The 14071-nt window shown below is 40.2% G+C and overlaps 1 protein-coding gene across 2 annotated transcripts in view; it reads right to left on the bottom strand.

Moving 5' to 3' along the window:
* Positions 1–14071, bottom strand: part of TBC1D22A (TBC1 domain family member 22A) — a 642021-nt gene that overhangs the window by 449642 nt on the left and 178308 nt on the right. For both annotated transcript variants that reach the window (XM_089684779.1, XM_089684788.1), the window contains exons 6-7: positions 10701–10829; positions 8315–8377 (exon numbers count right to left, since the gene is read on the bottom strand). In XM_089684779.1, coding sequence (XP_089540905.1) covers positions 8315–8377; positions 10701–10829 — 192 coding nt within the window. The remainder of the gene's footprint in view (positions 1–8314; positions 8378–10700; positions 10830–14071) is intronic.

Below are 14071 nucleotides of genomic sequence, written 5' to 3' on the forward strand. Positions count from 1 at the left end.
ATGAGATCAGCTGTGATTGGACACAGCTGATCACATGACCGAGCCGAAATCTTCGGCTCTTTTCATTGATCTGCTGTGTCCGAGGGATCGCCACGCTGCGTGCTTAGAATGGGAGGATGTCATATGACGTCCTCCCAGAACGAGAGAACCACCTTGCGCTCATCATTGCCTTATATGGCGGGAGGGCGGGAAGTGCCTTTGATTAACCCCAAATAAAGTTCAGCTGTTCTAGTAGGTCTTTCCTGACATTTCCAGAGGTGGTGATAGCCATTGAAATAGATCAGACATAGTAGCATAAAATTATACTTTAGTAAGAAGGGCCACATGTTGCGCATCTATGGGAGAGCGCTATTAAGAGGGCTGGAGCATGGTCACTGCAAAACCTTGCTCAAGAACAGCTATCAACGTGAGAGGACACAATATTTTTCTCAGCGTCTGCAGCTGAATCCCCTCTGTTTGAGCCATTTTTTCTCACTACCAAGAGCTCGTAATCTACCACTGCTAAATTGGGATCTGCTCTCTGCGGGGTACTGACAGAATGGATGTGAACTGAGGAGGTTCAGCATGTTCAGTACAAAGAAACCACTCACACTGGAGGGGCTGAATTGCTCATTTAGGGGTGCAGTGGTAAGGTGTCTCATGCACTTTATTTCTGGCTTCCTCAATCCACAAACAATGTAGGGTTAATAGCCCTGAACTGTGTGATGATGCCAAGGAGCTATCCACAGCCCACGGTTGGCTTTGTGCCATTCCTAGAGGTCAGCTTTGAACATTTTGAAGATTAGTTTTGAAATAGGAAAAACATGCATTACATTTTAGTGAGTCAGTGTACATGCTCAACTTGCTCTCCTCCGATGATTTGAATTGTGCCCACCCCCCCACACAGCTGTTCACTGGGAAGATCAGTGTATTGTTGTTTTTCCTCCCCCAGCTCTCTAAGCTTCCTACGCAGCTGAGGGCAGAGGGTATGTGATTACCTATATAAAGAGGGTAATAAGGTATTTATAATTTGTTTTATATCTATACACAAATGTTTTGCTTTTAATTTCTATTTTAATGGGTTGTTTTACAAGGTGAGGATTCACATAACCTTTACTCAATCCATCTCTCTGTATTTTATAATTATTTTAATACATAGTTTGTGTTAAGCAGCATTTTGTACATGAGTGTTAATATGTAAATAAAGGATATACAGTACATATGCATTTGAGAACCCAGTGTTTCTCAACTTTTTTCCAATCGGGGCGCCCTTGAAAAGTATTTTCAGTCATGAGGCACCCCTGTCTAGGGCTTGGTTCACGTTACTGTGTGTCGCAGAATGCACGCGAAATCGCACTCATTCCTGACACGCAGACAAATGCTCTGCTCTTTTGGGGTACCTCATACATTGACAAATGTGGGGTGTTTTTGGTGTGGTGCAATTTTAAAACTAAGGTCAGGGATGACTTTCCCTGCATTTTTGCGGGTAAGGCAGCCCATTGAAATGAATGGGCTGCCCTACACAGCCACACAGATGTGAACCAAGGGCCTGTTCACCTGTGAGGTTGGAGGGTGGTAAAACCACGCAATTGAGCTGCTTTTACCACCCCCAACTGCTCCCCCTTTAGCTGCAGAAACAGCAGCTGGAGGTATACCTCCAGGTGAATAGAGTTGAACTAAAACCACCCCGCAACTGTGTGCGCATTGCACACAGGTGTGGTGTGGTGATTGATGCTGGGGTAAACCAAGTGGTGAGGAGGCAACATATTGCCTCTTTACCACCTGTCAAATGCCTCTGAAAAGTGATCTGATCATGGATTGCTTTTCAGAGGAGCAGAAGTCCTTGCTGCTATTACGAACTAGTCCTAAAAAAGCAGTTCTGATAGGACAGGAATAGGGGGTCAAGATTAAAAGTAAAATACATATACATACATATGAAAACAAACACACACATACAAACATGTACACACACATGTACACATACACACGTACACATGTATACACACACACACATAAATACACATGTACACATATACATGTATACACATGTACATAAACACACATGTACACATACACGTATATACACACACATAAAACACACGTACACACACACAGGTACACATACACACACACACGTATACAGCATTATGAAAAGTTACAGTATCTTAGCTTCCATCACACAGCCGGGTACTGCACTCTAGGGGGAAGCAGAGAGCACAGAAGACACTCCCCTTCCCTTTGCTTTCACCTTGCTCAGCGGTCTGATGGCTCCCAGTACCGACGTACAGTGGAGCTGGAGATCAGGAGCTCGGGCTCAAGTGACAGCAATTCTCCCCACGGCACCCCTGAAGACCTCTGGCGGCAACCTGGTTGAAAAAGGCTGTGATAACTAATGAGTAATTATAATTAAAGATTATGTGATAAATGTCCATCTCCACTTGTGCCGAAAAACTGGAATTTAGCACCAGTCGCTACTTTTTTATATCAGCCTGCAAACTGCATGTTCCCCAGTGCTGAGCGAACAATAAAAGACTAGAACAGGAGAGAAAAGCACACTGCGGTATAAGGAAGCAGGACTAGATGGAGGTGTAACAGGTTTGGAGTTCAGAGGACACTAAACATAAAAGAGAAATGAGATGCTTCAAATGCATTCATTCCACATGTGTTTGATATAAAAAGTGATAGATATCATGTTACAAAGGAGCTGTAACATAAAATACCTCTTTTACACTCAGGGCAACCCAAAGGTCATCCCTATAGTCAGCAAACTCCGCTGAGTTGGACAAAGCAGTGGAGTTGAACACAGAACAAAAGGATAAAATCCATTTCAATTCCTAAAGCTTATGTTACATAAAAAGTGTCACACTACTGACTGATGAGAAAAAGGAAGAGGGCAGATGGAAGCAAAGACAAATTGGCATGTCTAGAAAAGGGTTAGGTAAATGTAATAAGAATGAGCTATCCCATTAAACCAGTCTGTGGTACATGAATTCTACAGGAATCGCAGAACATGATGCAACGTAGAGGTAATTACATTTGAATGGTCACAAGGTTTCAGCTTATGGAACATTGAATAGAACAAATCAGACATCCTGTACTATACATGATTGATCCTTAAAATGGCATATTAAAACTATTTTAGAAAGTTTTAATTGGAAAGGGAAATGTTGAAAAGAAATCAGAGAAAAAGCCCAGCAACAGCAGAATAATTTCAAGTAAATGACGAGTGGGAGACGGGTAGGCTTGTGACTCCCATTCTGTCTTTACTGTATATCACAGTCATTCAAACCACTGTAACCTGTATCAAAAAGGCAAGCCTTTCAATAGGAAGTAAGGTCGCCAGCTACAAAATAAAAATTTGATCTAATGCAAGTCCAGTTTCTATTACTATGTTTTCTGCAAAAGTAAATTTTAAGAAGCAATTAGCATACAGTGAACAATAGATATAGTATTATAAATGAAAACCAAACATTTAAATCCTAATGGGTTAGGCCACAAGTACTTTGCAAACCACTGAGCAAGTTAGAAGATCTCTAGAAAAGGTACAGTGAAGGAAATAAGCATTTGATCCCCTGCTGATTTGGAATGTTTGCCCACTCACAAAGAAATGATCAGTCTAAAAATCGAATGGTAGGTGTATTGTAACACTGAGAGACAGAATAGCAACAAAAATTCAAAAGAAATGCATATCTAACAAATGATGCACTGATTTGCATGTTCAGGAGGGAAATAAGTATTTAATCCCCTTCACAAAACATGACTTAGTACTTGGTGGCAAATCCCTTGCTGGCCATCACAAAGGTCAGACGTTTCCTGTAGTTGGCCACCAGGTTTGCACACATCTCAGGAGGGATTTTGGCCCACTCCTCTTGGCAGATCCTCTCCAAGTCATTAAGGCTTGGTGGCTGACATTTGGCAACTTGAACTTTCAGCTCCCTCTCCAGATTTTCAATCGGATTAAGGTTTGGAGACTGGCCACTCCATGACCTTAATGTGCTTCTTTTTGAGCCACTCCTTTGATGCCTTGGCCATGTGTTTTGGGTCATTGTCATGCTAGAACACCCATCCACAACCCATTTTCAATGCCCTGGCTGAGGGAAGAAGGTTCTCACCCAAGATTTGACGGTACATTGCCCTGTCCATCGTCCCTTTGATGCGGTGCAGTTGTCCAGTCCCCTTAGCAGAAAAACACCCCCAAAGCAGAATGTTTCCACCACCACATTTGACAGTTGGGATGGTGTTCTTGGGGTCATAGGCAGCATTCCTCTTCCTCCAAACAGTAGTTGAGTAGATGCTAAATAGCTTGATTTTGGTCTCATCTGACCACAACACTTTCAACCAGTCCTCCTCTGCATCATTCAGATGTTCAGTGACAAACTTCAGATGGGCTTGGACATGTGCTTTCTTGAGCAAAGGGACCTTGCGGGCACTGCAGGATTTCAATCCTTGTCGGCGTAGTGTGTTACCAATTGTTTTCTTGGTGACTGTGGTCCCAAGCTGCCTGGAGATCATTGACAAGATCCTCACATGTAGTTCTGGGATGATTCTTCACTGTTCTCATGATTATTGACACTCCACGAGGTGAGATCTTGCATGGTGCACCAGACCTAGGGAGACTGACAGTTGTTTTGTGTTTCCATTTTCAAATGATTGCGCCAACTGTTGTCACCTTCTCACCAAGCTGCTTGGCGATAGTTTGGTAGCCCAATCCAGCCTTGTGTAGTTCTACAATCTTGTCCATGACATCCTTGGACAGCTCTTTGGTCTTTGCCATGGTGGAGAGTTTGGAATTTGATTGTTTGATTGCTCCTGTGGACAGGTGTCTTTTATACAGGTAACAAAATGAGACTAGCAGCACTCCCTTTAAGAGACTGCTTCTAATCTCAGCTTGTTACCTGTATGAAGGATACCTGGTAGCCAGAAATCTTGCTGAATGATAGGGGATCAAATACTTATTTCCCTCATGAACATGCAAATCAGTGCATAATTTGTTAGACATGCATTTCTTTTGATTTGTTTTGTTGCTATTCTGTCTCTGTGTTACAATACATCTACCATTCGATTTTTAGACTGATCATTTCTTTGTGAGTAGGCAAACATTCCAAATCAGCAGGGGATCAAATACTTATTTCCTTCACTGTAGCTACAAACCAATAATGGCATCTTTGTACTTAAAATCCATTTCTTGAAGCTCATTGAGGGACAAATGAATTTGACATTCAAATCATACTGCCTCCTACATAAGGGGTGAGCTCAATCTCAATAAAACCCTCCAATTCCCTGCCTAGATGGTTAGGAAGTCGAAATGTAGTACAACAAAACAAAAAACAGCAGAACTTAGGACTTCCTGCAGCTCAAAGAGCTGCCTGAGGACCTTAAGCCCAAAGCTGGAACAAGAGGATGTTAACATCGACATGGAACTCCACCCAGTTCATTTCTGTCAGCATTGAATTCCTTATCATAAACACCTTCTGCAGTAGGTAAACAGAAAGAAGGGATTTTAAATGATACTCAGTGGCCCTAGTAACAAGATAGCTACCGATGTTCAGCCCGGACAGCCTACCTACCAAGTAAATCTTCGGAGACAAGGTCACACCTGTGGCTTTGCCATGGCTCTGAACCTGAAGAGCATTCTGCAGCTAATACAGTACACTCAGGTCTGGAAGGCACCACAATTCAAAGCCCAGTGCCCAAAAGTCACATTCCAGGCTTGCCCCACAATGTCCAGTCCAGCAGGGTCCGGGCATGGCCTCCAAGCCTAGTGCTGTAAAAACCCAAGCTCAGATAACTGCATATAGAAGCTGGCCCAAGCACCAATATAGCATGAATCATGATTTGAAAAAAAGGGGTAGATTTTCACAAATATAAAAAGCAGACTTCTTCCATCAAAGCAGAGAAATGTCATCCATCCTTCTAGGAAGCTAGCAAACAAAGCATGATGGAGAAAAGGATTATACCAGATTGTCCCCCATTTTGTTGCTTGCCAGTGTCCAAACCCTCCTGTAAGCAGCAGTATAACCCAACAATCTTAGAATTCTTGTGTCCCTCAATGACTGAGAAAGGAATATAGAAACCAGTCTCTGTAAACAAATACAGAAACTGGTGATATGGATGAAGTTCCTAACTGCATGTCACTATATTTTCCATTACTGCTTATAGCATTTTAGGGCCGATTCACATCAGATGGTGGTGTAGGAAAGTTGCACGTTCAAAACACACTGCATTAGTGATCTGTTTTAGGTGCCAATACATTATTAATGCCACCCCAAATGCAGATCACAAATGCAATACATTTGTGGGCTCCAGATCACATAGTACCACAGTACCATGGCATCTGGCGCAGAACATTTCTCAGAGCAGTGCATGCACTATTTTCTGTGCGATTCGATGAAATTTTCAGCCCAATCAAATGAAAAGGCTGCCAATTCGCACTGCAGATGGATGCATGTGGTTTTGGTGTGAACTGACCCTAATACTTCTCAATAACTTGAATTATATGGACAAGCGAGAGATACTACTTGATATCATAGTGTGTTTTACTTAAATATGGCAGAGCCTCTTATGTTAGTTAGAATAAATTATTTTTTGGTCATATTCTCATATTACAGCAGATAGTCATTCCCAAAAAGCACAATATTATAGCTGGCTTCACATTCTATGTTAGATACACTTTAAAACCTTTCAATAAAACTGAATCCTTTTTTTTGTCTGTGCCACAAACTACAAATGACAAGTGAAAAATGCAATTCACAAAAAAGTCCAAGACCCAGATTATTAGGTAAAAGAAGAGCCCATTGTTTCCCAAGAAATGAAGCACTGGATAATAAAATACATGCACATTTCAATAAAGAGATTGGTTAGGGTTTTGATCAACCATGACAAAAGCTGATGTATCTGTCAATCATGAGCCGAAAAGATAATATTTATATTCCTTTGCAGTGATAAATATTTTGAATGAGAGCTCTCTTGTGTGAAGTGCAAATTCTGATAATTACTTCCCTCATGCATCTATTAACACCCAAGGAAGATTAAAATCTTTCACTTTTTTTAATTGTTTGATGGTCAAACTGGAGCTGGAAAAGTTAACTTTGTAACTGGTAAAGCAACAGAAATAACAAACAAAAAACCGCTGTATTTCATCTTAAAGGGAAGTCATCACGCATTTAAAAAGCTATAGAAATTTGTATTTATGTAGCATACTAGTGTGTTTGATTGGTTACAAAAGTTTTCCTCCTTAAAGTGGAAGTATAGTCAAACACTAACGAAGCCTAAACCTACTACCACCCTCATTCTAAGCCTATTCTATCTACCCTGTAAAAGAAAGTAGTCTATACTTATCTATTCTGAGGGTGTTCCCATCCGGTCACATGACCTCTCCAGCAGCCAGCTTCAGTGAAGAGGAGAGATCGGCAACAATGGCTGCAGAGCCTGGGCAATAATATCATCCAGAGGCTTACTATGGAGCATCTTTTGTCAACTGTTCCTCCTCTACAATGAAGCTGGTGCTGGGACCTGATCATGTGACTGGACCGGAGCACCTTCAGAATAGGTAAGCATAGATTTATTTCTTTTACAGGGTAGTTAGAATAGCACATTCCTCTATAGTGTGTACTTGTCTCTATGAAGAGCCCTAAGTGCCATTTCTGTCTGCTGCTTCTTTCCTCTCCTATCACCATGAGTCCCTCCTGACAAGTTTTCCTGACACCAAGAGAAAAAAGGTGACAGGGAGGGAGCTCTAGCTGATTGACAGCTTCAGCTCTGTTTCTGTTTGTTTTGTGAAGGGTGTGTGTCTCTTCCCTCCAATCAGTTCTCAGAGTTCTCCTCACTGAGCTCTGCAGAGTGTACCTTCAGCTCCTCGCCCCCTTTTTTCTGATTGCTCTTAAAGCTTTATAAAGTCTGGGCTTTGGACAGATGTAGAGAAGAGAATACTGCAGATAAACAGGTATAACTTATTCAGGATGATTTGTTTCATCTCTGTGTATCACCTGAGGTCCCTCACTTCACTGGGTATATGTGAGGGTTTGCAACCACTATAGAAATCCACTGGGATTTATTCAATTACCCATAGAAAAGAACAAAGATTTGAAGCATGCATGTTGATTTCATAGAGCCAACATTTTGGGAAGGGCATCACAGGTGTAAATATAATTATACAAACTACATTTATTTCCCCAAATTCTGCAGTTCCTATATTAAATGATTAAATTAAATGGCTATTAAATTACTTCTAGGAAAAATGAGACCTCCTCCCAAACCATGGCAGGTGTCAGTTAGAAATCTATGAAGTGGAACAGTATAGGTTGACAGGCCTTTTAATTCTGAGATACACACTTACCTCTGTAACTACTGGTTGAAGAATTAATGTCTCAGGACTCATTCTAGGAATATCTATTTGAATCTGCAATAAAAGATAATATGTATTTTAAATGTTATCACATTTTCCAAAGTCAAGGTACAAGTCTGTCAAACATATTTTTTTCAGCTTTGCTATGCAATCAATATGCTCTTAATGGTATTCTGCCTTGCATATTCTATGAACGATTTATATAGACAATGTGAAACATTGCTGCTTTCCTCTAATGTCACTGTAATATATTTGCATATTTACGAGTTCTCTGCTGGCTGGTGATTCAAAGAGGAGAAATATTTGAAGGACAACTGAAGTTCTGTGTTTAAAATAATTAGAAAAAACAATAAACAGCTCATGGCTAAATTGGCAACAAAATATTTAGGGTCAGTTCTCACCAAAACGTGGTGCAGGAAAGGCGCACTCAATGCACATTTCCCACACAGTGTTCAAAACGCACTGCCTTTGTGATCCGCTGCAGGTACCAATACATTAGTAAAGGCACCGCAAATGCACTGCATTTGTTGTGCGGGGACCAGATTGCATGGTACCACAGTATCATGTGATCTGGTGTACCACATTTTTCAAAAGTAGCACACGCCCCACTTTTTGTGCGATCCGGTGCAATTTGCAGCCCATTCAAATGAATGGGGTGCTAAATTGTCCTGATGGGGAACACATAGGGAATGACATAGGAACCCAGACAACATTCCTGTGCGATTCTGGTGTGAGTCAATCCTAATGCTGCATTGTGCACTTTATAAATGAAGGTTGGTGAGCATCTTTAAAGGCAATTTATCAGGGGAGTTTCTTTAAATCATTATAATTTGCAATCTTCAGCAATGCTGAAGAACATGAAACGTCTTAGTATTAGGATCCCTATTTTGCTTTCCTGAACATTAAACAGTTGCATATACCATTTACTGATTTTCAGAATCTTTTATGCTGAAAGGTTTTGTAGAAAACACATAACCCATTTTCTTAAGTTTTCTAGAGGCATATACAGGTGTCTGGAAGGTGTCTTCAAAGATCTATTTGAGAAGATTTGGGGACCGTGGAACTCCTCCCTACACAGCACTTCTTCCACACAGCCTGGTGGTCCAACTTCTGAAGATTCCTCTTTATTCTACCCTGTGTCATTCTACGGCATATTAGGGTCACCAGTTAGTCATTAATATGGCCTAGTCTTGAGTTGCTTTGTAACCATTGATTGTAAGTTGTGTATTATTACAGTAAACCTAATCTATTAACAAATAATTTAGCAGTAGGGATAAGCTGAGTTCAGTCCATACCTAGTTCGCCAGAACCCTTGGAATGCTGTTACATGATTGCATCCCCGCCAGCCCAATCAGCTGCAGTCAGGGCATTTCCCTAACTGAAGCTGTATGCAAAGTGATGTGGATGATCTTGACATAACTGACCTAATATGGTCATAATGGCCATGTTTAGTCAATATCATTGACCTAATATGACCATGTGGCCATATTAGTCAACAATGTCACAAGCATATCCACCCCTTTGTGTTCATGCAGCTGCAGGGTGGGGAAAGCCCCATCTGGAGGGAATGCGATTGTTTGACACCTCTGCACAGGCTCTGCCAAACTGGGTTTGAACAGAGTTCTGATTAAACCCAACTCATCTTTCTTCCACTTTGTGAATTGCTGCAAAGTTACAATGTTGCAGTTTGATCACTGGTGAAGAGGAGACTGAGGAAATGCTGCCTCCTGATGATATCATCTCAGCCTAAGCAAGGTCACTCACTGGAGCTCAAGGACAGCTATTTAATGATAAAAGGAAAGATGGTACTGTACTGTTACTACAAATTGTAATATGTCAGGAATTTATTCCTGCAGACTTGTAAAATTACTGACAGGTCTGCTTTAAATATTTATGAATAAGAGGTTTTGCTCTTGGGCATTTTGAGAGGCTGGGATGGTTTAATTGTAGTTCTGATAACAGATCAGTACAATGAAACTTATTAATATTGTTGGAAGAGACGATTACAACTGTTTGTTAAGCAAAAGGTATTTTAGAATGAATTGTAATTTTCCACAATATTCAATATAACTATTGCACACTTTTAAAATGGAGCTCCAGGAAATATAAATAGCATTTGACAAACTTTCGTAGCAGCATTTAATACCATTAATAAAATATTAAGGAATGGAAGTAGAAAACGCACTAAAGGGAAACACTGCACTACTGGTACCCCTGAGCTCCAGACAGTTTACGAGGAATGGATCTTGAAAAGAACGGTACACAGGTCAAGCAGTAAACACATTGCACTTACCTGAGGCTGTTTTTTCTATTTTTCACACATCATTTCAAATCCAACAGTTATATTTTTTTCCCTAACCCACAGCCAAACACATACCTGCCTGTATGTGCTTTGATTTGTTTCATCATTCCTGGAATTGTAGTACTGTTCTATGAAGGCAAAGTACTCTTTCTGCTTTCTCTTTAGTGTCCCCTCTCTTCTTTCCACATTTGCTGGCAGATAACCCTACATTAAAAAAGAAGTGGGAGGGTGTGAATTCATAAAACTAATTTACAGAAAGAAAAACAGGTATCAACACAGAAGATGAATAATAGAAAATGATTTCTGCCAGCAGATCATCAACCTGCTCTCACAAGCCAATGTTTCTTTTTTTTTAATAAAACAAAATCCTTCTCCTCAAAGATATTAGCAGGCATAGTGTTCAAACTGATAACTTATAGAAGGATCCCACTGCCATACTAATACATGCTCCTACTCCCTTCAGCATTGGGTAGCCATGTCATAAGGGGTGCACTTAAAATAGGAGGAGGATACGCCAGCATAAGACAATGAAAGAAACATCTCTTATGTATTTTTGGTCTAAAGGACGGCCATACCACTCCATTAGGGTAAACACGGCAACTTACCTTTAAGCTGCACATGACTTCCCCATCAGTGTTCCCCAGGTATTTTCCACAACCTTTTGGGGAACTGTTGTTGGGGAAATTACTAGTTCTCAGTACCTCGGGGCACGAGGAGCGTTTAACATAGCTGAAGGCCTGAACACTCGCAGCCCTTCTTTACTGGTAGAAATAGTCTGCACAATTTATAGGATGCCACCAAGATAATTGGGTAATTAAGTTCTGATGGGGGAAGACATTGCTGCAGCTCACACACACAGGGGGTTATTTACTACAACTAGAGAGTGCAAAATCTGGCGCAGCTCTGCATAGAAACCAATCAGCCTCTGGGTTGTATTGCCAAAGCTTAATTGAACAGGTTAGAAGATGACTGGCTAGCATGGACAGCTCCACAATTTAATGAATTACCCACAACTAAAAAAATGTGGTTATCAACCCTTGCATGTAAATTATCTTCATGGTATTGGCATTTAATAAGTATTATATTGCATACATATATATAATGTTTATACTGTATCATTGATATTTTATTTGCAATCTTGATGCAGGGAAGACAGAAAGTTGAAAATGTGTTCTATAAGAAATCACCTTATTTTTTTACTTCTATTGATTAGAAGCTGTGGACAACATATGTTCCTACTGAGAACAAAATTCATTTTCCCTGTAACATGACCACTACAAATTCTTAAGACCTGTTTGAATCTGATACTGGCTGAGTGAGAGAGCAAATCCAGTTCCACAGAAAGTGAGGAGTTTAATATACCTAGGAGATTTGGGTCACTTAATAAAAATCTACTCAACTACAAATCCAGTTCTTACTACAAACTGATAAGTCAGGCTTTATGTGTCTCAAGGGAGTATTTCCGCATGCAAGTATTTTGCAGTATCTCTTAACATATAGACATAGTGTAATCAGAAACTACATTAAAAATTGTATGGTGCACAAGCATTTACCATGGTGCATCAAGAAACAGACAGAGGAGATTCCTATATATGAAAATGTGGGTGAATTTCTTCTTTAAAGGAGAACTACAACCATAACAAAAATGCAGTGTACTGTATTGCAGCTTCTATGCCTTAGATATAGTGGCTGCCTTAGCTTTCTTCTTTTTTTTTTTCAGGCCAAGAATATTTTCAATAAATAAATTGATCTTGACAGAAATGCAGTCTCCGTGTCACGTTCTGTGAGCTGCACTGAAGAATATCTTCTTTCATAGCTATCTTCTATAAACTACCATTTGCCCTGATTATCAGCGCAGCCCCATTAGTATCAATCAGTGCCCATCAGTCCAGCTTATTAGTGTCCTTCAGTACAGCATATCAGTGCCACCTATCAGTGCATCCTCATCAGTGCCAACTTATCAGTGCAGCCTACCAGTGACAATCAGTGCAGCCTCATCAGAATACATCAGTGCCCTTCAGTGCAGCCTCTTCAGTGCCCAAAAAATGCACATCAGTGAAAAAGAAATAAAATATTTATAACGAACTAAGAGGAAATTTTTTTTCAAGATTTTTGGTTGCTTTTCAGTTGTTTAGAAAAAAATAAAAAAAAACCCAGTGATGATTAAATACCACCAAAAGAAAGCTCTATCTGTCTAAAAAAAAAATGATAAAAATGTCATATGGGTACAGCATTGCATGCCCGCGCAATTGTCATTCAAAGTACGACAGCGCTAAAAGCTAAAAATTAGCCTCCTGGGCAGGAAGGGGGTGAAAGTGCACAATATTGAAGTGGATGAAGTACAACAAAAGACATTTTTCTTTTTTTTTTTAGCTTTGGATAGAGTGGAGTGGGATTAGAACACTTGTCAGGTTATCGCTATCTCTGCCGCCGCCCCCCCCCCCCATTAGGGAGATTCACCCTATTTATTCTGTTTACAGTTATCATCAAAAGTAAAAGAAGATCCCAAATTTTGGGTTGTCACCACAACAGTACTAGAGGGACAAACTTACGATGGGGACACCAGTTCTGGTGACATGGGGTGTACCAATGTATTCCCTTAATTTGCACGGAATTCTCCCTTCCTGTTTTGACTATGGGACAGGAAGTGAAGTTAAATCTCCCCAAAAGTGCACAGATGGAAATAAAGTGAAGGAGTGATAACTCTCCCTTACTCTAAAATGAAAAACGTTTTGCATATGGTTCTACTTTAATTTGCCCCTGTTAGGAAACATTTGCCCCTAGAAAATACAATCTTGTAAAGCTATAGACCTAATAAAACTTAGTGCGCAAACTAGTTTTCACCAAAGATTACTAATGCACTGTTTGCTATCCAAGTGTATGCAGTGGAAATACTGGCATTATGGTCATGGATTATAAAGAAAGGCTGTGTCGATCAATGAATGTAAGTGAAACTGGCATTATTTCAAGATACATAAAAAGCCTGTGTGAGGAAAAAAAAACAAAACACAGAATTTCGTAGCTGTGCCGACCTATGACTTCGATAACTCAGAATGAGGAGAAGCAAATTTAATGGATGTGCTTTGATTTAGCTTACACTTCGAGTAAATGTTTCATTTTATATTCATGCTCTTTGCATTATTAACCATTTAAAGAATACAAAATTTAGAGATGCTCAGCATGTTTTGTTACAATGATGGTAAAATTCTTTTCCGGCAAGCAAAGACACTCGGCAGGCCATACACAGCTGCAACTCCTGTACTTTAAGAAGCATGTCTTAATGTTTGGCTTGAATATGCAAGCTGTAGTCTAAATGCCATTACCACTCATCAGGCTTTGTAACCCTTCATAATTAATTGTGCAAAAGCTTCGCCAAGTTAGACAGAAGAAAATGTTTGCTTGAAGTAGTATGATGATGTGGGTTCTCCAGAAAGAAAGATATTCTG

This window comes from Staurois parvus, unplaced genomic scaffold (genome assembly GCF_062004578.1).
Source record: "Staurois parvus isolate SC_StPar_1 unplaced genomic scaffold, SC_StPar_1.0 ptg000019l, whole genome shotgun sequence".
Lineage (NCBI taxonomy): Eukaryota > Metazoa > Chordata > Amphibia > Anura > Ranidae > Staurois > Staurois parvus.